This window comes from Lycorma delicatula, chromosome 2 (assembly GCF_047948215.1).
Source record: "Lycorma delicatula isolate Av1 chromosome 2, ASM4794821v1, whole genome shotgun sequence".
NCBI lineage: Eukaryota > Metazoa > Arthropoda > Insecta > Hemiptera > Fulgoridae > Lycorma > Lycorma delicatula.
The window spans coordinates 114,895,214-114,919,434 of NC_134456.1; the positions used below are offsets into that span (position 1 = coordinate 114,895,214).

General features: G+C 28.9%; 1 protein-coding gene and 1 pseudogene across 1 annotated transcript in view; both read left to right on the forward strand.

Moving 5' to 3' along the window:
• Positions 1–24,221, forward strand: part of mnd (L-type amino acid transporter minidiscs) — a 102,911-nt gene that overhangs the window by 60,277 nt on the left and 18,413 nt on the right. Inside the window, exons 3-7 of the mRNA XM_075357937.1 lie at positions 2,579–2,804; positions 4,577–4,621; positions 6,578–6,701; positions 10,184–10,384; positions 18,103–18,252. Coding sequence (XP_075214052.1) covers positions 2,579–2,804; positions 4,577–4,621; positions 6,578–6,701; positions 10,184–10,384; positions 18,103–18,252 — 746 coding nt within the window. The remainder of the gene's footprint in view (positions 1–2,578; positions 2,805–4,576; positions 4,622–6,577; positions 6,702–10,183; positions 10,385–18,102; positions 18,253–24,221) is intronic.
• On the forward strand, positions 19,931–20,753 carry LOC142319804 (uncharacterized; annotated as a pseudogene).

The window sequence follows — 24,221 nt, forward strand, 5'->3', positions numbered from 1 at the left end:
AAGTTTATGGGCCGTTCTTTTTCATGGAAGCAAGTGTGTCTGGAATGAACTAGCTTGATATGCTCCAGCTACTGCTTTTTCCTCAACTGCAATATGAACCACAGATCTTTAGGCAACTCCTCACACTGGTGTAACACTGTACATGATTGGTTGAATGAAATTCTCCCTGACTGTTTGATTGGTCATCGGGGACCAGATGACAGGGCTTGTTTGCCATGACCTCCACATTCACCCAATCTGACCCCGTGTGATTTTTTCTTTGGGGTTTATGAAGGATTAAGTGTATGTGCCACCAATACCAGCTGACCTATCCAACTGGAGACACAGGATTGAAGCAGCTGTCGCATCAAATACTCCAGACTTGCTGATTAAACTATGGGATGAACTCTCCATCAGCTGGATGTGTGCCATGTGACGAATAGTGCTTGCAATGAACACTTATAGGAAAAACTGTTTGAGTTGCTCTTTCTTTCATTTCATGTATAATTTGTCATTCTAAGTAAAACTTGACAAATATTACACAGCTTTAAAACCTCAGTATTAATTTTGAAACACATGGTATTTTAACAGCTTCCATGGAATAATTATCTGATGATGGAAATATTTTCTGAAACTCACCATTCACATAGGCAACAATCAAGTGATGTAATGAATAAGGTAAAGGTAACATACACATTTTTATTTATAATACAATTTGAATACCATGCACCAAAATGTTTTTATATCTATCAGTTGACCCTTTCTTAGGGTAATTCTTAAAACAGTGTATTTAATTGAATTATAACTATTTAAAAATTCTATTTTTATTATTGTGAAATTGAGGATGTTATGCATTATTTTAATAATGTGTAACACAAATCACAAATCCAGCAGCATTGACTTGATAATCTATACATACACTTAGAATGACCACATCTAACATACTTGAGTTATGAAATACATAATAATCCAACAAAAACACCCAAAAAATGCTATATTAAATGAACAATTTAGATCACACACACCTTTTCAGTCGCATCCTTAATATGTGTCTACCTAATTAAAAACACCACAGTAATGTTAGTTGACACCAGTATGAAAGCATCACGACTGAGAATGATCATGAAAACTACAAAAAATATTTTGAAGTTTTTTTTATTTTACTGTACAATGTAGTTTGATGTATTACTACATTTTTCATTTCAAATAAATGTTCAAATCCAATAAAGAATATTCTATCATTGCCTAGATATGTTCTTGAGATTTGGTCATCACAGAACAGCTGATAAGTGAAAATTGATGGTTTGGATGAAGTTATAAATATACATTTTCCCTAACCAGACCTTTCAATAAAAATTATAAAATGTAAACACTAGAAGGAAGTTTTGGTTTAATGCTACTGTTTTCTAAATAGACATCCTTAATATCAATTACTAACATATTTTGTATATTTCAATTTTCATAATAATTATAATAAGTGGGAATAATGTTATTAATTATTTTTCCTTTTGTAAATGCACAGATCAATTTGAACTTAAATAATATTTGTAAAACTAACTTTAAAAATTATTTGATTGAAAAATTACTGTGTAACTTTTATATGGTAATCCTAATAGCATGATATTGTAATAATAGGTATTGATTGACTGACTATGGGTCATTCTGCTGTTTTTAGTTGTGTTACTATATTTAGAGTCCCTTTTGAAGCAGCTGGAAATCTCTTTGATATGCAGTAATATTGTGCATAATTTGTTTTGTGTTTAATTTAATAAAAGCTGTTTTGTTAGTTCTGTAGTGCAAGTAGATTTTTGTGTCACTCCATTTTGTGTTAAGCCATTATTAAATTGTGTAATGCATCTTAGTAGTTTGCAAAGGTCAATTGCATACTTATGTAATGCTTGATTGCGGTAGAAATGTAGATTCTGTCATCCATTGTATGCTGTATATATGATCCTTTAATAATTATTTTCTTTTCTATTCTATTACAATTACTAACTAACAAACAATATTTCTTATTTGGCATGAGTTGGCTATTACATGACATTTTATGTTTTGCAGTAGTTAACACTATTAGTTATATTGCTAATATGTCCTTATTACTGCAGTGCATTCCACTACTTGGAAGTGTTCATGAATTGAATTCATCAAAGAATTCATTAAGATTATAAGTGATTAAGAAATCACTTGGAAAGACTCGCCACCTAAATTCCTGTAATGTTTTTAATTTCTTTACATTTCCTGGTAAATTATTAAACATTCTTTTACTTAAATAATTGGGGGCTGAGTTGAAGGCTGTGTTTTATGTTTGTCAAAGTATATATATTTTATAAACCTAGTAGTTTAATCAATTAAGGATTAACTGATTTTTACATCTAATTAATTATTTTACTTCAGTGACAGATGGTAAAAATATATTTCTGTATTTTTTAGTGTTTATAAAAATTCATTCTGAAGAAGCAGAGATCTCTATAAATCCACAATAGAATTAACAGAAAAGGCATTAAGTAGAAAAAATTAATGATTTAATATAAGAATAAGTGAAATTTACTGCTGTGAACTATACCAATGGAATCAAAACATTATTTTTTTTTTATTTCAGGTCTCTTAACAGCAATAAATTGCTACAATGTGAGATGGGCCACAAGAGTTCAAGATATTTTTACTGCCACTAAAATTCTTGCCCTTATATTAATTATAATTGTGGGATTATGGATGTTAATGAAAGGACACACACAAAACATTGAACATCCATTCAAAGGTACCACTGTTGAACCCGGTTTTATTGCTTTGGCATTCTACTCTGGTCTCTTCTCATATGGCGGATGGTTAGTTTATTAATGATTTTCTATTTTTATAATTTATTTTACAGACTGATGAGGGGTAATGTATAAAATCAAAGTATAAAACTAAATATATACTTTATCGTTCTTAATCTTTTACTTTAGTCAAATATAATCTTTCAAGATAGTAATTGGCAGTTTTAATAGATAAATATCTTAATTTCTGATATTTGAAAGTTATTTGATGAAATACAAACAAATTTTATATTTTGTTATTATGCAATGTTTGCATGATGGCTTTAGAAAAGCTGCTGGAGCTAAGCTAGTCAAATGAATATTTAAATGATACATGATTTTTGAAAGATAAGTTTTTGTCACGGAGTATCGTAATATTTGAGGTTTGTTAACTCATGATCAAATGATGAAATTGCAATAATAATAATAATAATAATAAATAAGAAGTTAATCTTCTATCAGTTACAGTGCTTCTAACAGATGCAGGTCCATTTTTACCCTACAGTTTTATAATGATAGAACTGAGGGTCTTAATAGCCACCTCTTCTGGCCTACTACATAGCAGTGTTTATTTGTTAGTACTAGAATGACATTCTGTTTTAAATGACAACTGATTTCAGTTATTTAGACCTAAGTGATGTTACAGTTATCTATAATTTATTATTTGACGAAGGAGATGATCCAGTTAAGGATTTCAGTAATGACAATATTAACTGTGAATGCATTCTTGAAAGTTGAACAGATGATTCTGATGCTGTTATAGATACAAATCTAGAAAGAACAAATAATTTTTCCTATACTGAAAAAGATGGCAAATCACTGGAACAAAATACATTGTTTTACTATATGAGAGACTAGATCTCAAAACTGTCTTAGAATTGGTCACCTGCTTAGAATGTGCAAGAAGTTCAAGCAGAAATCTCTCTATTTTAGTCATGGATTTATTTTTAACAGGTAGTATTATTGATGTAATTGTTATACAAATAAGTTTATTGTACTGATCCAAGATAATTACAATCATAAATGATACACTAAAGTAAAAAATATTACTGAAATAAAAGCTTCATTGGACTGCTGTACTTAGTACCCTACAATGCTACAAACAGAATTTAGAAGATAGTTTAAACTATCACTGAATTGAGATTTATGTAGACTTGTTTAATAATTTAAAATAATAATACGAGTATAATCCTTTTTTTTTTTTGTAAAGAAAAAACTGGAAAAAGCAAGTTAAAATACAAATATTTGTTTAGATGTTGTGAGGGTAAAAAATAAAAGGCATCTCACATGTCTATGTTCCAGTTATGATTTTTATTACACCCACTTGAGGGTAAGAAAATTGAAGGACTACAGGAATGCTACATGAAATCACAGTGAAAAAACTGTTTATCAACGATTCAGATCAGTGATTTTTTTTTTGTTTGCTTTTTTTGTGATAAAGAATTCTCTCTCAGACAAATTTATAGGGTTTACGATTAACAAATTCAAGCATTCTAAAATGAAGATTTAAAAGATAGTAAAAGATTGCTAAAATAACTTCATGAATAACTAACTGGCAAAACAGTTTCTTTATTTTTATTTTAGAATATAATTTTTGATTTCTTATAGGTTAACAACTAATATTTTTTCAGGTATGGAATGTTGTTAAGTTTACAATTATTTGGTATCATTTAAATATTTATTTTACTGGTTGCCTTTATCTAATGATTAATGGTTAAAATTATGATCATTGGCTAAATCTTATGAAGATTAACATAAAAACTTGCAATGTATAAATATACTAAAAGTTTTTTTTGTTTCAGGAATTTCTTAAATTTTGTTACTGAAGAATTGAAAGATCCATATAAGTAAGTTATGGTTTTTTATTTAAGTTTAATTAATATTTTTATTATTTAATTATTTATCTTTATTATGTTTGTTTAGTTTCTGAAACAAATATATATTTCACCATCATTCATCAATTTCATATTTCTCATTAAAAAAATATGTTTGTGTACATCCAATACCATTATAATAAAAATTATATATTGTAATATTTAAAATTTATTTAATACATGTAGTTTAGATTTCAGTTTCAAATACAGAAACCACTACATTAACCATTTAACCATTACATTACCATTATCAGTAAGAGTAATTAAGAATACTTACTAAGTTTATTGCACAGACTATGACCAAAGAATAAGAAATCACGGTATATATTACAGAATACCACAAATTTAGTTTTGCAGAGTGTTTAGTTTTGATGAATCAGAAACTAGAATATTTAACTAAACTAATAATTTGTCAAAAATTTTGTTAATAATTGTTCTAAGTATGTCACAAGTTTGAAAAACCTATAAGAAAAACAATTTTACTGGAGGAGAAATAAAAACATTTTTTAGTGCTTACTAAACAATACTGCATTTGAACAAATACCTTTCTAAAGCCCGGACCTGTGTTAAATAAAAATAATGAAAATTTAGTTTGAATAGCATATGTATGATTTTGCTTGATCTGATTATTAATTTACACGGGAACACAGATTAATAAAAAGTAATTTTAGTCAAATTTTTTTTAATATTAATAAGAAGAAAATACAGTTTAAAATTATAATTATGAAATGTAAATATGAACAAAGACATTACAATACACAAGAATTGTCATTAATGATACTAATAGACTAGAATAAAAAATAAGAAGAATAAATCTTTATCCATAGTTAAAAAATATACATACATGAAAAATGAAACAATTTAGTTTTTCATTTGTGTGGTAAAAAATGTTAGACTTTAATAAAATGTAAAAATAAAACAATGAAATAATGAATTATTAATTCATTTAACCACACATCTCAGGAATGGTCGACTTGAGACTGTATAAGACAACACTTCATTTACATTCATATATTTCATTCTCATCCATCCTTTGAAGTAATTCATCTATACACATGAAGTAATTCATTCCTTTGAAGTCATTCTCATCCATCCTTACGGTGGTTCCAGAGGCTAAAACAGAAAAAGAGAAAGCACTCACTAGTTATATAATGACTAGATCATCACTTTGTCAGATTTGACAAGTAATTATGTTTAGAATTAAGAAATTTAATGTAGAGTGATCATTATAAAAGAGTATACATTTTTTATAATTACACTGATTGTATTCATGACAGTTAGTGATGTTAATTTAAAAATACAAACGTTTACAATGATAAGCCAAACAGTATTTTAAAATCAAACCTTTTTAAAAAAAACTTAAAATATTTTCATTCATACCAAAAATAGTCGCAAAAACAACTAAAAATATTTTAAAGTATGTTTAAAAAAAAATGTATTATAAAATTGTTTTGGTTTATCATTCATTGTAAATGGTTATATTTCAAAATTACTATTATCTGTACACACAAAGTATTCAAAATAACACAGGGTACTACATTTAAAATAATCATATTATTTTCTCTTTAATTCAGCATAACATAATAACTTAACAATATTTCTATATCTTTTAAGTTCTTTGATCTTTTTGTGTGATATGTTTACCCTGGAGTTCTCTAGTGTTACTGTGCCTGTACAGATTCATTTATTTATTTTTAATAAAAATATTTCTCTTTGAGTGATAAATCAGATTATTAATACTTTAAATAAAAATGTCAGATTTGAATTTTCTGAGTTTGTTCTACAGTAAAGTGTAAAGTTTTATGTCCGAGAAACATAAAAGTTTCTAAAAGTTACCTCAGCTGTTTTTGTATTATTATTTGTTTTTTGTTTTTTTTTTTAAATCAATAGCTTTATGAATTTATTGCTCATTATTTTAATCTTTTACAGAAACCTGCCTAGGGCAATCTGCATATCCTTGCCATTAGTAACTTTGATATATGTATTAGCAAATATAGCATACTTTGTTGTTCTTACAAAACAAGAGCTCCTGTCTTCAAGTGCTGTGGCTGTGGTCGGTTTAGTTCATCAGTATGGTATTAGCTATTAGTCTACTCTTATATGGATATAATGTTATGAATTCCCATTTACAGTTTCACTGAGACTGTAAGTTTATTTTAAATTTATATTATAATTTATATAAAAATTTCTTATTTGTAAATTAATGAATTTGCCATAACAATCATATTAAGTAAATATATGAGTGAAAAAATTAATCAAATAGATAGTTCGTATCAAACAAATTTCCTGGTCACAAGGGGGCTGTGCTCCCAGCATTTTCTGTAGATGTAAATACCCCTTTCTACAACACAATCAGGAAGTTGCACCCTCTTGATCCTCCTTGGACTTAAGTAATAACATATTTTCATTTTTCCTTCTAACCATCTCCTAGTAGGTAGGGGTTGGCATCTCATTTTTGATAGCTGGAAACTTATAAAACATCTGTTTGTAAATAAAAAAGTTAACATTTTTAGGATCAATCTTCTGTTTTCTCAGAAATTAATTTGGAATGGATTAAAAAAGTTACTAAACAGAAAATGTATTCTTGCTTAAAGAATGTAGATTTTTTATTGTTGTTCACAAAATATATGAATTTTGTAAAAGAGAAACTGAAAACTTTTCTGGATGCTTACTCTTAAAAAGAAAATAAATTTTTTTACCATCACTGTAAAAAATAGAATAAATTTTACAATCAGTACATTCAAATATGTGAAGAAGATAGTTTTTTTAAAAGCATTCAATAAATTAAAAAAAGTATTTTTTATATCTGCTTGAAATAGTTTTTTGGAGTGAAGTAGAAAATATAAACATTACAATTATTATTATTTAGATTTTTATAAAAGAGTATTTGAAAATATAATTAAAAATTTTAATTATTACTGTACAATGTATACAAAAATCTATAAAAATTCAGAGAAAAAATTTATAAAAAATACCATGATAATTATACAAAAGTACAAAGCAGAAAAATAACACAAAGATTAATAATGGTTTTTACCTAAAATACATCACGTGAAAATCAATTCTTGGAATCAATATGGCAAATTTAACTTATCATTTACTGTGTTTTGGTGGTTTAAATTAAATTTAAAAAAATTTATAAAAGATGTATATGGTAAGATAACATATAAAAAATTACCCATTAATGTGAATTCAAGAAACTCAAAATGTTTAGGGATTGTTTTTTTGCCAATTGCCTTGACATTTACTATAAACATCAGATGTTAGGGTTTTGTTGTTTTGTTATTTGCCATTTGTAGGTAGATGGGGTGTGCTTATTGGGGTTGTACTAATGAATAAAAATTAGTTTCAACTGATTCACAGAATCAGTCTAATCTTGCTTAGTACATGAAATGGTTTAAAATTATCATGGTTTAATAAGCATATCACTTATTGATCAGTATTATATATACTATTTAAAAAAAAACAGAAAAAATCTTACTTAAGATTAAAAAAAGTTCAGTAACCATTAACAAAAGATCCGTATTAATAGAGAAAAGTAGATATTCCTTTTTCTTATTTAATTAGTTTCCATATTTTCTTTTTTTAATTTGTATTCAGAGATGTTTTCTGTTCATCATTTCTACTAGTAAGTCAAATAGATGGTGAATAAAAATTAGATGAATGTTAATAGTTAATAAATAAGAGCAAAGAAATTTTTATAAATGATTTTCTTTCACATTTTAAGAGATTTCATAATCGAGTTTTTATCCATAATAATACACTATAACTTTTCATAATCCTCAGTTAGTCTAACAGACTATTAAGTCAATGACAATAAATGGAGGATTTCTTAAGTATGAAAACTTTTTATTTTTTTGTTATTACACTTAAATTCTATTTTCTCTTTTAATTCATTGATAATATTTTTTTTTGTTGATAAGAAAAAAATGAATTGAAATAGATTGAAGTCTTTTGGGATTAAAAAATTGGGACAGAATTGAAAGTAATGAAGACTTGGAATAAATTACTCAAACACATTTTATAAAAAAAAGAATTAATTAAATTTATTTTGCAATTTTTTCTATCGCCGCTAACGTTAAAAAGACTACTTTTTCTACATGCTTTCACAACTTTCTTTGTAAATGATCTAACTTCATTTTTAAAGAACAGTATTGTAATGGCTCAGGTTACTATTTTCATTTGTATGGATTTAATTTTTAGAGCAAAAGTGGCACAAAAATATCAGTAACTTATACAGTTATTGGCAATTATCATTATGAAGTAATTTCTAATCTTTGTAACTGAAGTCAGATCAAAAATAAAAATTATTTATATTTACTTTACATTTTTAGGCTTATATTTATGTAGTTAAGGTAATGTTAGCTTTAAATTAATAAACAAATTTAGAGCTGTTTTTTACTATTTATTTCTTCACCAATGAAATTGAAATTAATACAATAAATTATTTTTTTATACTCAGTTATGTTAATTTTTATTAAATTTATTTCTTAAGAAACAATTTTTTATTCTAATATTTTCTGACAAATTTTAACAATAGACTTGTCATGGGTAAGATGATAAACTTCATTTCTTACAAACTTATTATGCCAAACACTTGGATCATTTCAGAAAGTAGCTACCAGGAAAACTGAAGGCTGTTAAGTAAGAATAAAATTGGTTCTGGAAAAGATGGGGTAACTACCCCTGATTAAAATCAGTCCTTGTATGAGGGTTGATAGGCCCTTTTCTCTATCCACTTCCTTTATAGCTACTTCTAGGAAGTGCAGCTTCTTGTATGGAGGCAATCATTGAGACTCAGCATGGTGGTAATTCTGTTGATGGAATTTCAGGGAAGTTTGTTCCTTTCTAGTAGGTTGCACAAAAAGACAAATTACTGATTGAGATGCCTATCAGCTAAAGTTGATCCTCCTCTTCCTCTTAAAATCTGAAGGATGAGTTGGTAGAAGCTTGAGCAACCTTTTATGAACTAGTTCCTAGAGATCATTAACGTTGGATGCAATTTCCTTGCATGGTGTTGGCATTCATTAGTTACAAATAATCATAGTAATTGATGATATTAAAAGAAAATGTAAAAAAATCATTGTAATATATCTTCTTTTTTTCCTCGCCCCCCCCCCTCCATTGTCGGACCTACAATTAGATATAACTCAACTCTGGGGAGATGCCATTGCCTCTAACTACCTGAGCAGCAACACCGGGCCCAGCAATGCTAGGCCCAGCAGTGCTGTTCCCAATGTTCCTGGCCGAGTCCCGGCTGATATAATGTAATATATACTAGATGTATTGTATTATATCTAGTTTCATTTACTTAAACTATACAGATACTGCATACCACAAATATATATATATTTTTTTTTGTAACTAAGATACTAAATGACTATTTGTCACATAAGTATAAGTTGTAATTATAGTACTTTTAATAGACTGATTAATAATGATATTTTTCTTTACTTATTTTATGTAATCAGTAAAACCATTCTATTTTTGTATTTAGCCTTATTCAAATTTTATTTTTATTTACTTTGTTGACAGACATTCAGTGATAGAGTGCTTGGAATTTTTTCATGGACCATGCCATTATTTGTTGCTTGCTCAACTTTTGGTGCCTTAAATGGAGCAATATTTGCATCTTCACGTCTTTTCTTTGTTGGTGCAAGACAAGGACATCTGCCAAAAGCTATTGCTCTCATTAATGTTGAGACATTTACTCCAGTTCCTTCATTAATTTTTTTGGTAAAGTAATGTAACTTTTTTCTTAGAATATTATTAGAATAACCTTCTCTAGTATAGAGTAGATCTAACTTGATATATAAACTAATTTCATATATAAGAAAATAATATTTATAATTTTGACCTAGTAAAATGCAATAGATATGAAAATATTTGGGTTTCAGAAGTTTTATACTAAATTACTAATGTTACCTTTTCTTACAACCAAACATTAAACAGATTTTTGAGATCTCTCTACTTTTATCAAGTTTCCTGCATTGTGGTCTAGTAAGTTTTATAACACTTTGAACATCTCAGAGAGTAGAATCCTGAAAAATTTACGGATTTGTAATAAAACTTTTTAAGTAGAAAAACTTTTCACATTTCTGCATTACATTAAATGAATTGTTCCTATGTATTAATGAAGTTAAAACTTTGAATGGAGCTTCCCTCTAGCAATGGCAAAGGAAGATTTCAGTAAGAAGAGGACATTATTTTGCAGTAAACTTTTAGACTTAGACTTACAAAGAGGTTAGCCAAATGTTATGAATGGAGTGTCCTATTGTATGGAAATGAAGCATGGACAATGAGGTTGAGGAGTTGGATTGAGGCTTTTGAGATATGGATGGAGAAAGTAAGGTGGATGGAAAAAGTGAAGAATAAGGAAATAATGAACAGGATCAAAGAAGAAAGAGCACTTATGCAGGAGGTATACAAAAGAAAATAAAACTGGTCCGGACATCTGGTTGAAGGAAGTAGAATCTTTACAACTGCATTGCCAGGGTTAGTAGAAGGAGATAGGAAGTGAGGAAGAGAAGAACGGTGAAGTTAATAGATGATATAAAGAGTGGAAACTACAAGAAGATGAAGGAGAAGGTTTAGGACAGGGATGGATGAAGAGAGCAATGGCATAACGAGCTTGCCACTAGGGAAAACACCAGATGATTACCATACATTTTTGTTGACAGAACAGAAATCATCACTAAACTATATTTAGGACAACTCAAATTTAATTGACAATTATTACATTAACCCAGATCAGTTTTTCTGTACTCAAAAATTGAGTTCTCGATAGAATTGGTTTGCACATCTGTTAATAAACTCAATGGTCCCCAAAAAATGCACTTAATCCTCTAGAAATTTTTTATACAGCTTTATTTTGTCAATTCTTGATTTATTTTGAGATCCATGACAAGCCAAGCTTCAAACTCAAATTTAAAGAATTAACATAAAATATGGTACACTATTTCTTTCTTGGTGTTTAATAAAAAAAAACAAAAAACTCTTAACTATTGTAGAATTACTGATATACTTAGTAGGTGATCACACCAGTACCTAATACATCACTTTTTTCAAGTGATTACGTAATTGGTACTATCTGTAAGGTTATGATTTATTACTACTAAACATCCTGTCTCTTTTTAGGCTAAAGGTATTATATATTTTCTTTATAACTTATATAACAATTTTAAATAATAATTGATTATTTCACATTTTATTTGAATATTCATTTTTTAATATATTACACAAATCGATGATTTTATTTTTTGAAATATGCATAACACATGAGTGCATTATTTATAACTATTAAAAAACCAGTACTTTAAAAAATAACAAAAAACAATTAAAATAATATTTAATCGTTATCTAGAATATTATATTTACTAATACATAAATTATTATTAGTAATGGCAAAAATTTATTAGTCTAAATCTGGAGAATGTTAATAACTGTCATTTAAAAGTGTTAAATCATGCGATGATCTAAGAAGATTATGGTTTTATGTTATAAATAAAAGCCTGAGCTGAAATCATCTCCCAAATGAAAAAGCATCTTTAAGAAAACAGTATAGTTTCAAAAGTAAAAGTAGAGTATTTTCAAAAAGTAAATAAACAATTGGAGATACATACAACTTGATGTGAGCTGTTTCAGGATTATTTAAAAATATGTCAAAAATCAAATAGGCCAGAATGAAGTTCATGTAGTGCTATTTTTGGTTTGTTTAAAAGGTGAATAAAAAATATCTTATTAGAACAAAAATTTGAATGGTTTAATTTGAAGATAGGCAGACACGTAAGTATATGACATATATAGAAATGTACCCTGGTCCACAAAATTCATCTACAAGAGTACCTCAAAAATGTGTGATAAACAATAAGCTTAAAAAAATTTGTTAATCGTTATCTAGAATATTATATTTATTAATACATATCTTATTATTATACATCTTATTAATACATATCTTATTATTATACATCTTATTATTACATATCTTATCTTATCTTATTATTAGTATTATTATTATTATATCTTCCTAAATTTATCTTGGAAATTGCTTATGTTGATTGCACTCATAACTGGCTATTCTGGCGACTGCAGTGAAGCTAAATCTACCTCCCTTTCATTTCACACCCAAGTATTGTTACACGTATACTTCCCTCATCTAATGATCATTGTTGTTGTTTGTGTTACCTCCTAAAAAAATCTGTAAGATGTGGACACTTGGCTTTGGCCAGTCTCTTTTTTCATTCCAAGAGTAACCTGGTGGATTTCCTGATTTGAACCCAGCAGCATATTTCAGAAGTGGTCTGAAAGGTGTTTTGGAAATTTTTATGATGTAAGTTTGTAATAAAAATGTAAGTTTGTAATGCTTGAGAATCTTCACTGACCTTGAAAGTATGTTAAACATCTTGGAATGTGACACCAATTGTTTCAGGTATTGTTAGGATCTTTTCCCAAATTATTAATGGCTACAAGAAAGATTGGAGTAAAGGAAATACTGAACATTGATAGGTCATAATGACCTAACTGTAGCATGTAAGCTTATATTCATCTTTACTGCTCTTAAAAGAAGATAATTTATTTACAATAAGTGTTGAAAAATGCTTCTATCATAGTTATGTAAATCAAGCATTGTACTGGTATGCATTCAAAGAAAACAAAAAGTTTTAGATTTTTTGATCACGTAAAATAAGTAGTTTTAATGAAATTAAGTGAATTTAGAAGTAGAGTTTTACCTCTGTTGAAGGTGATGATGTGTAACATATGATAGATGAGTTATGTGATAATTAGAGAAATTTAAAAAAATAAATTTATTAAAATTAAAATGTATCCATGTGCACATAAATATTTTCAAATGTATATATATATATATATGTGTGTGTGTGTGTGTATATATATATATATATAAAACTTAGAAAAATCAATTCTTTTTTGTTATTGTATTTGTCTATATTCCCCTCTGTACTAATTATGTCAAAGACAAAAGTATAAAAAGTTTACCACAAAGAGTACAGAATTCAATAATGCATCTTACCTTATGCTTGTTATTATTATATAAAAGCGCTTTTGAAGGTTTCTCTCATCAGTTAATAAAACATATTATTTTTAAAAATCACATATTAAAATTTAAAACTTAAAATTGTAAATATATAAAATATGGTCATAAAAGTTAAAAAGATTAAACATTTTTATTCGTGGCTAGCCACACACAGTACTGTACTCAAATACAGAACTGCTACAGGTACTGTACTCGAATACAGTACTGTATGTGTGGCTAGCCACATATAATAAAAACTTTTAATCTTTTTAATTTTTATGACTATATATTTTTATATGTTTACAATTTTAAGTTATAAAGTTTAACGTGTGATTTTTAAAAGGAATATGTTTTATTAAGTGATGTGAGAATCCCTCGAAAGTACTTTTATTTAATAACAATAAGCATAAGGTAAGAGGCATTATTGAGTTCTGTACTCTTGGTGGTAAACTTTTTATATTTTTGTTTTTGATATATGTATATATATATATATATATATATATATATATATATATATATATGTCATATGTACACACACACATATATTTGAACTGTTTTCTCTGAATTTCTTACACTATTACTTTATGGATTTTTCTTTCTTAAATATCCATCATTATTTTTTCTTTCTCAAAAAAAAAAAATAAATAAATAAATAAGTTATTTTAATAACAATATTAACTGTGTTTCAGTTAGCAAACCAGGAATTGATGGATAGGTAAATAGAATTATTTATCATTATAAAATTAATTTTATTGAGAAAATACTAAAAATTCTATCTGTCCTTGAAGCACTGATTTATAAAGCAAACATTACTATTCAAAGTTTTATTCTTTTCTGTTTTTGCTCATAATAATCAGTGGTAAGAATTATTTAATATCAAAACTTTTAAAACAATATATAAGTTTATAGTTTTGAATAATTTACTGATGCTCAATTATTTTTGTACAACTTCTTAGTTGTATTGAAATTATGAAGTTATACAAGTAATATAAACCACAATATGCTTTATGAAATTTATGAACCATTTTCTTTTTTTACTTTTACTATGTTTTTATCAGTGACAGTGGTGAAAGTTAGATAATTATTCATAACAGATTTTTTTTTATTATAATGATTTTACACATAGCATGATGCTGCTGCTTTGAAAAAAAAATTATAGTTATATATTTAGTAAAAATAAAAATTTATAAACCAATCAATTTGATTAAGTTCATCATTAGATGTTTATTATTCTATATAACCTTTACGTTATGTTTAAAAAAAAAAAACATTATACAAAGAAGCTTTATTAATTTGAAGTAGAAAAGACCAACAAAAAAATTTTAGTAGTTAATAATTTTGAGTTATTGAAACCCCCTATTGGTACATTAAATTTAACTAAAAACAAGTGGATTAGAGTAATTAATTAATTTATAGATTTTAAATAGTCAGACACATTTTAAAAACTGTTAATTGTATTTTAATATCTGTGATGATCTGTGTACTAAAAGATAAAGTTTTAAATATTTTTTTGTAAAACAATAAATTTTTATCAGAAAAAGTTTTCAGTTTTCCTGTGACTGAGCTAAACTTTTGCTGTTTGTTAAGATATGTCAGAGACTGCTTCTGGGAGTACTGAGTGTTTTGAAGCTACAGAGTAATGTTTGAATTGGATTTTGAAAGATATCTACTGTTTATAATCATTATTTCACAACAGTAGAAAGAACAATACATGCAATTCACTTTACCATTTAGTGCACTTTTATAAACCACCTCACTGAAATAAGCCAGACTTCAAGACTTCAACATGAAAATCTTAATTAAAAGCAATGAAGGATGCAAATATGTCACAATTAAGGAATTTAAAATATTTAAGAAATTTTAGCGAAATTGTTTTTATTTTAGTTTTACTATTATTTTTAACCATTTTCAGTCAATTATACATATATTAGATATTTTTCATGCTATCTTCCTATTATTTTTTACTTCTTTTTCTGTTGCACTAATAAATTATTCATCTTTACTGAGAAAATAAGCATTTTGTAGTGCAAACTCACTGATTTGGGTGAAGACACGGTGAATAAAAGTTCTACAAATTTTTGTAAATGTTGCAGAATACAATTATCTCTCATTAATACTGAAATTATAAAAACACCCCGTAAATTATGTTGATCAAGTAGGTAAATTTGTTTTTAAACTAGTTTTAACTATACAATAGACTATACATTAAAGAAATCACTTTATTAAAATTTTATTCTTAACATATTATTTAGTCTTACAACCTTGTCAAACATTTAATTTATATTATTGAAAATTGTTAAAAATTCGATTATGTAGGAAATTCAAGGGAGCAAGAAGAATCTATATTAATGGAAAATATCAGTGTTCAAATTTATGAGAAAAGTCCATCTGTATTTTAGTAGATATTTACAACAGCAATATGTTCTCCAAAGAAAAAACTTAGAGGAATTTGATAATAAAAAATAAAATATAGCTGGAGGAATTTTTTCACAAAATCTTGTAAATTTTTAAAGGTGTTATTGCTCATAAATCTTTATTTGGCTATTAGAGCTGATATTTATAACCTTCTCTTTACACATTTAAAAAAATGCCATTATTTCATCTAAGATTTAAATGTTTTACCAGAAAAAAATGTCATAACCGTTTTCTTTCCCATAAAAAAGGTTGGTGCATGGGTTTGTTTGTTTGATGTGTGCACTCACATTTTTATTTTAGCTGCTATTGGCACAGAGTGAACCATGTGGTGTGCTGGGCTGTGCTCACAGCACACAAACGATTCATTTGTTTAAACAATTTATACTTCTTTATACAACTGATTTATCTAAAATTATATTTGTGTTTTGGGGTTTAAAAAAGAAAACATTGGGGTTAGAGCTGTGTTAAAAAATCACAACCCCAGAAATAGCTAAAATGTTCAGGATTTTGAAGCTTTTCCTTGTAAAACTTTTGTTGTTCTTAGTATGCTAAATTCATGAACATTATTTAGTTACATTTGGCAAAAACATTTAACAAAATCATGTATAATGAAGCATAAACCATGTAAAATTTTCAAGCCGGACTGTGGAGTCGCCTATTTTTCTAGTTTCCACTTAATTTTAAAATTATTTTTTGGGTTTTACTAGTAAAACCTGTGCTGCTGCCAGAATGAAGCACAATTTTTTTAAAGAAAAGTTTTAAATTATAAAGCCAAAGCTAAAAGAGAATTAAAGGAAATTAACAAATATATAATTATGAAATGGAACTCTAAAATTTTCTTTGTAAAGAAATAGGATAAGTTTCTTGTCCCACTAATAAGTGATATGTTTACTCTTATAATTCTGGATACTCAAGCACATGACGAAAAACAATAGCTCATTTTAGCACTAAGGAGTACAGGGGAACACCCAAAAGTTATAAAAATGATTAAAGTAACGTAAAGAATGTTGAAGATGTAGTAAGGATATCAGTAGGAGAGGCTGTCAATATTGTGCTGGAAACTGACTACGGCAACATAATTTCAGTGTTAACTTTGTGGATTGTTTATCGTTGTTTGGGTGAAATCTGTGGATCTACTCATAATTAGATGAAGTAGAAAACAGAAAGCAAGAAATAAAAACATAAATATTCAGTAATGATAGTTGTTCTTGTAGAAGAGACAGATGGGTATAGCACAGATGGGTATAATGTTACTGCCTGGGTAGAAGAAACAGAAAAAATAGGAGATGTGATTAAGCATAGAGAAAAGCAAAACTTTGGTGATGACAAAGAACAATCAACATGGAAGAGATAGTCTCTAAAAAATTGTTAAAATTTTTAGGTATTTAGGTTGTGAAATATCCGAGGATTGGAAGATCAGTCAGGAAATAGAGTACAATAATATTATTATTTGTACTTATACTATTAAAGAAGTTTAAAAAGTTTATTATGGGGCAAAAAAGGTCTGATGAAATGTAAATGGACAATTTTCATAAGTTACTATGTTCCTATTCTAACACTTTTTTTTAGAAAGGTGTTGGTTCAGTCTTGGGTCACTTCAAGAAAAGAAGAAAGTACAGGCTACTGAGATGAAGATTTTAGGAAGCATGGTAGGAAAGGAAAGAAGAGATCTAGTAAGAAATAAGAGAAGACCTTGCTAGGATCTAGAGTGCTGAAGGACAGAAAATGAGATGGTTTGATTTGAATATGTCAAATGAAAAATTCCTAAAAAAATGTGTAACCTAAATATAATTTGAAGAAGACCTAGATTACATTCAGTAAAAACAATTGATTCAATATTTTTTTTGTATGTGAGTGGTGGTTAATATGACAACCTTGTTATAAAAATACAAAAAGGAATATTGCAGTTGTCAATTACAGTTGTTAATATAAAGCCTTATTCAATAAGACATTTTCCTCATTTCAATAGTAAAAATGTGAAATAATAATTAATTTTTTTTTATTCCAGTGTGTAGTTACTGTAGTTATGCTGTTCATAGAAGATATATATATGCTTATTAACTATGTCAGTTTTGTGGAAGCATTATTTACTCTTCTATCAGTATCTGGATTACTATTACTCAGGTTTACTCAACCCGATACAAAACGACCTATTAAAGTAAGTATGATAGCTATCTATTGTTTTTATCTTCTGCAAAAATATGCTTTTAATATTTAGTATTGAAGTTAGTTATATTTTTTATGTTAGAATTTGTTGAAAGTCTCAATTACAAATTGATCTAACTTGTATTTTTAACTCCTTTCTTAATTCATTCTTAAAATATCCTATTTTTTTAAAATAATGTACATAAGTGATACAAAAATTTGTGTCTTGCTTATTTATTTACAAACAGGAAATGTGGAATCTTCAAACTTAATTTAAAAAAAAAATAATTTTATGGATTATTGTAAAAATATTGGTCATACTACATACTACTGTTATTAACAATTAAAAAAGATGCAAACACAAACAGCCAATTTTTGGAAACTTTTCTGGTATAGAGAAACTATTTTAGTAAACATGGTTTCAGTCACAATCATCTTATTCTTACTTCATTCATACACTTCACTTTGCAGTTTGTTACTCTTTGAAACATTCTAGTTGCTGCGGAACCAAGAGCTCATAAGGAATGCTATTTACTACCTTCTCAAGTTCATTTATAAACTTAAAAATGATAGTATTTTCTTTTGTGCCAGTTTCCCTTTGTTATTCAGTCAGACAATAATTAATTATATTAATGAAAGGGAATTTCCCTAAATCTACATGAAATGTAATAAAGGACATTATGTTATAAATTAATTACAATGAAAATTAATTAGCTCATTAAGATGACCGTATCAGATTTCTGTGAGCCCAGTTCTGATTATATAACTTATAGTAACGTTATGTGACAGTTCCACTTTGACATTTGGACACATCAGGTATAATCATAATTAGGTAGTTCTTGATCTAAAATTCAAATAAAAATTATATTAGTTCAGAAAAAAAAATTATTATTATATAAATATAAATTGTAAACATGTTAATAATGTAAGTACAAAATATGTTAATAATTTGTATAAACTTTTTAAATATAAACTAACAGATAAACCCTGTAAATACTCAACAAATCTGCTAAGAAATGGTGGCTAGGCCTATTAGACTGTTGTGGTGTGTTAGATTTACTTCGTATTTTTATTTATATAATTATAATGAATTAAACAAAAATAACGTAAAAGTAATTAGATTTATTTAGTAAATGAGATCTGCATACACAGAGTAATTCACAAAAAATGTAACAAACTTTCTGTTCTGCTGGTGAAAATAAAGAAGATAGTTCATATAAATATAGGTTCAGAAACACTTTGTTAATGAGTGTCAGCTGGCAAAAGATTTCACCCTGATTTCTGCATTTTCAGTCAAATTAAGCCAGACTATAATTCTTGGGATTTATATTAAGGAGTAATTTTAGTGGTTTTATATGAAATATTGAAAAAAATTTCCAGAACTGTATTTTCAATAGTTTTGAGAAATCTGGGATAAATGACAAGAGAATAGTATAAAAAATACACTATTTTATGTTTGTATAAAATAATTATGTTAAATGAGTAATAAACACAACATAAAAATATTAAACAAACTTCTAGTGAGTTTGTTCCAAAGTAAAATATTATAAAGATTAAAGGTTATGGAAGAGCGTGAGGCTCTATTTTGGAATGATATACAATATAGGAATGCCTCTTTAAAGTACAGATTTACTTTTGAATATGATCCTCATTTGGATTATATTAATAGTAAAGATTTACAAATTGGTGCAATGATTAAAATATGCAATCATTGTTTTGCAAAAAAATGGAAAGATGAAGCACCTGCCAAGTATTGTTCGGGTGGTAAAGTTTCACTTCCTACACTTAAAGAACTACCAGAACCAATTAAGAGTTCAGTTTCAGAATCTCATCCATTGTCAAAACATTTTATCGATAATGTTAGAAAATACATTGAAAATATATTTCAGATGACTTCTTTCGGTGCTAAACAAAATAAAGTAGAAGGGAATTTTATGCCTACTTTTAAAATTCAAGGTCAAGTTTACCATCGCATAGGAAGCTTATTACCAGCAGCTGGTGTATATCACCAATTTTTTACAAATTTACTTCCTTTTTGATGTTGATTAAACTGCTCTTCCTACTAGTATTGTTCCAAACTTGAAGAAGGAACTAGTAACAGCACTCCAGCAAGTTTTGCTGGAACGTAATAATTTGATCAGAGAGTTTAAATGCAGTATTGATAACACACCTTAGGGCAACGCTTAAGATTTTAATTTAATAATTCATGCAAATCGTGTACCTGCTAATCAGCATAAGGGTCGCTGTAATGCTCCAACTACTAATGAAGTTGAAGTTTTACTGGGCGATGAAGATAAAGGACCTAGAGATATAATCTTACGTTGTCGTAACAGTCAAATGGAATGTGTGTCTGAGCTTCACCGCCCTTATGATCGTTTACAATATCCCCTTATTTTTCTGAAGGGTGAAGATGGTTATTACCTAATTATTTCGCTAAATAATAATGAACAAAATAAAACGGTTTCCTGTAGGTAATTTTATGCTTATCGACTTATGGTTCGAGATAACGTTTGACAGTTTTTTACATTATTACAGAGACTTATTTAATCAATATTGTGTTGACATGATGGCCAAAATGATCACTGAAAGCTTAAATTTTATTTGTAAAGCCAAAAAAAATTACTGCTGATGATTACATTCATCTTTGAGATACTGTGGAACAAGACACATGTTATTGCTAACAACATGGGCCAAAGTGTCATACTTCCCTCATCTTTCACTGGTTCACCACGATTTATCCATGAGAAATCTCAAGATGCTATGACATATGTGCATAAATCTGGGCGTTCAAATTTATTTATAATGTTTACGTGCAATCCTGAATGGTCAGAAATAAAAACCCAACTATTTACTGGTAAAAAATCTACGGATAGACTTGATGTTATATCCGGTTTTCCATTTGAAAATGAAAAAACTAGGCCTTATTAAGAAAAATGAAATATTTGGTTTGGTCAACTGCTATGTGCTAAGTGTCGACTGGTAAAAATGAGGCTTACCTCATTGTCACACATTGGTATGGTTAGTAACTAAAATACGACCTGACAAAATTGATCTTATCATATCTTCTGAACTCCCTGATAAAAATGTTGATCTATTATTATATGACATTGTTTGTAAACATATGTGTCACAGACCATGTGGTGATAAAAATAAGTCATCACCATGCATGGTAAATGTAAAATGTTCAAAAAAGTATCCTCAAATATACATTTGCAACACCCAAACTGCAGATGATGGTTACCCGACTTATTGCAAGAGAAGTCCGGAGGATGAAGATTTTACAACTTTAAACATGCAAAGTAACATAATTGATGTTGATAATAAATGAATCATCCCACATTGCCCACTACTGTCACGTTGCTTTAATGCCCACATAAATGTTGAATTTTGCAACTCCATGCAAGCGATAATTAATTAATGGTAATTATATAATGGTAGATATATATATATATATATATATATATACATCTGAGATCGATTGGCGATTTTAACAAGTCCAACAAGTCCTTGAAAGTCCACAGAAGACCACTCCTATTACTTTTTTTTGACCTTTGTTAGTCCGATCACTTCGCTAAGACACTGTTATATCCTGAAGTTTCTAAATACTATATCTACATATATATATGACATCGAAAGATTTTCTGCAATCAAAAAGGGGGATGCTACTCTGGGTAGAGTATAAACAATTTATCCAAACCAAAGTCAATGCTTTCATCTGCATATGTTAGTACATAATGTTAAAGAACTCACATCTTTTGATTATTTGAAAGCTGTTGATGGTGTACTACATCAAACATATAAAGCTGCTTGCGCTGCACTTGGCTTATTGGAAAATGATAATCACTGGAAAGACACGCTTGCTGATGCTTCTGTCTGTCAGTCTTTACCTAAATTGAGAGAATTATTTGCAATTGTATTAGTTTTTTGTCATCCTGCCCAACCGAATGTATTGAGGGAAGTGTTCCAAAAAATGTTTTGTAAGATATTTTATATCAAATCCGACGTCAAACTAATAATGTTGAGATTACAATTTGAAATGAAATATTGAGTAGAGGTCTCATTGAGATTGAAAATATTATCATTAGATTAAGCGAGAAATACTTATGCAATTTCGGTATACCAAAACCAACATGTGATAATCAATTAATGCTTATGACAATATTAAGACTTTCTTTCGACATCAATGAACATAAAGAATTTGTAAGTATTAGCCTTCCTAAATTAGTACAGATCGATATCAGGCGTTTGATGATATAAATGATAGTATTGCTAGCAACAACCCAAAGATTTTTTTTTAGATGCTCCTGGAGGCATGGGGAAAACTTTATTAATCAATCTGCTTCTTCCTTAAGTTCACTCAACTAAAAATGTTGCAATCGGTGTAGCATCATCAGGAATAGCTGCTACACCTATAAATGGTGGTAGAACTGCACATTCCTTTTTTAAGGTACCGTTAAATGTTGCAAGTGAGCAAGAATCAATTTGTTCTATTCGTAAAAATGGTCCACTTGGACAAATTTTGCAAACTGCTAAACTTATAGTGTGAGATGAGTGCACAATGAGTCATTGAACTCATATTGAAGCCACTAATTGAACCCTTCAAGATATAAGATCATGCAGTAAATTAATGAGTGGTATAACTTTCGTGTTTGCTGGAGACTTTCAGCAAACATTGCCTATCCTCGTGAGAGGAACTAGGGCTGATTAAATCATCAGGCATGTCTTAAATCATCACCCTTTTTTTTCTCTTTTTTTTTCTCCCCCTACTTCCCTGGGCATCCATTCAAGTATGCGCAGCCCTGGAAAGTGTCCTTTAAACTCAAAGGAGGCCTCCCCACCCGCCGGCTGTACGTCCAGCACAGCTGGTCAGCCTCCCCGGTTGGATCTTTTGTTTTAATGTACCTGCCTCAAGCCCCCCCGACAGAGAATCAGGCCCGACAAAGCCGTCCCTAGCCCCCGCCGAGGGGACCGGGTCTCGGTCTTTTCATTACCCAGTTGTTATGATCCCCAAACGAAGGAATGATCTTCTCCTCATAGCTCTTGCCTTAACGAAAATATTAAACTACTAAGTTACCACGGGGCCTCAATGGCCTCTTAAAAGGGCTACATCATCTTTAGCCTTTAGCACTATCTTGGCAAACTCCTCCATTTTGTTCCAATTGTCAGTGGTCCGCAGGAGAAAAAGAAGCATATTCTCCGGATTTAATTCTTGCAGTCCTGCACGTCGTCTATGTATAGTCCATCTATTACAGTGGAACAGAGTATGTTCAGCAGTATCCGAATCCTGGCAGAACATGCAAATAGGTGCTGATCTTCTACCGAATCGATGTAAATAATATTCGAAGCTACCATTTCCAGAAAGTATTTGAGTAAGATAATAACCAACCTCCCCATGTCCTCTATCAAGCCACATGCCCAAGTCGGGTATCAATCTCCTGGTCCAGGTAGCTTTAGTGGAAAGATTCCATCTGTCCTGCCATATGCGCCTGATGTTGGCTTGGGCTTCTTGTTTTGGGATGCCACGATACCTAAGTGATCGCTCTTTAACTAAGAGGTCGATAGGGGGAACCGATGATAATACACAAGCCGCATCGTAAGAGATGGTGCGGTATGCAGAAGTGATGTTTATAAGAGCTTGCCTATGCAGAGTTCTAAGTCTTACGACATTTCTTGCAACACAAAGTGCTTTTTCCCATATAGGTGCAGCATACAATAATATAGAGGTTAAAGTTGAGGCAATGACCCGCCGCCTAGATGCACGTGGAGCTTCATGTCCAGCCAACAATCTTGTTAAAGCCTTTGCGGTATTCTCGACCTCTTTACATTTCTGTGCGAGATGAGGACTGAACTTTAGAGCTGGGTCTATAATGACACCAAGATATTTTGTTACTGCCACACGGTCTAGTCTGCGATCGCCCACGCGGAGATTTAGGTCTCTGAGTCGCCTTCTTCCAGCCAGAAAAATATAGTGACATTTATCTA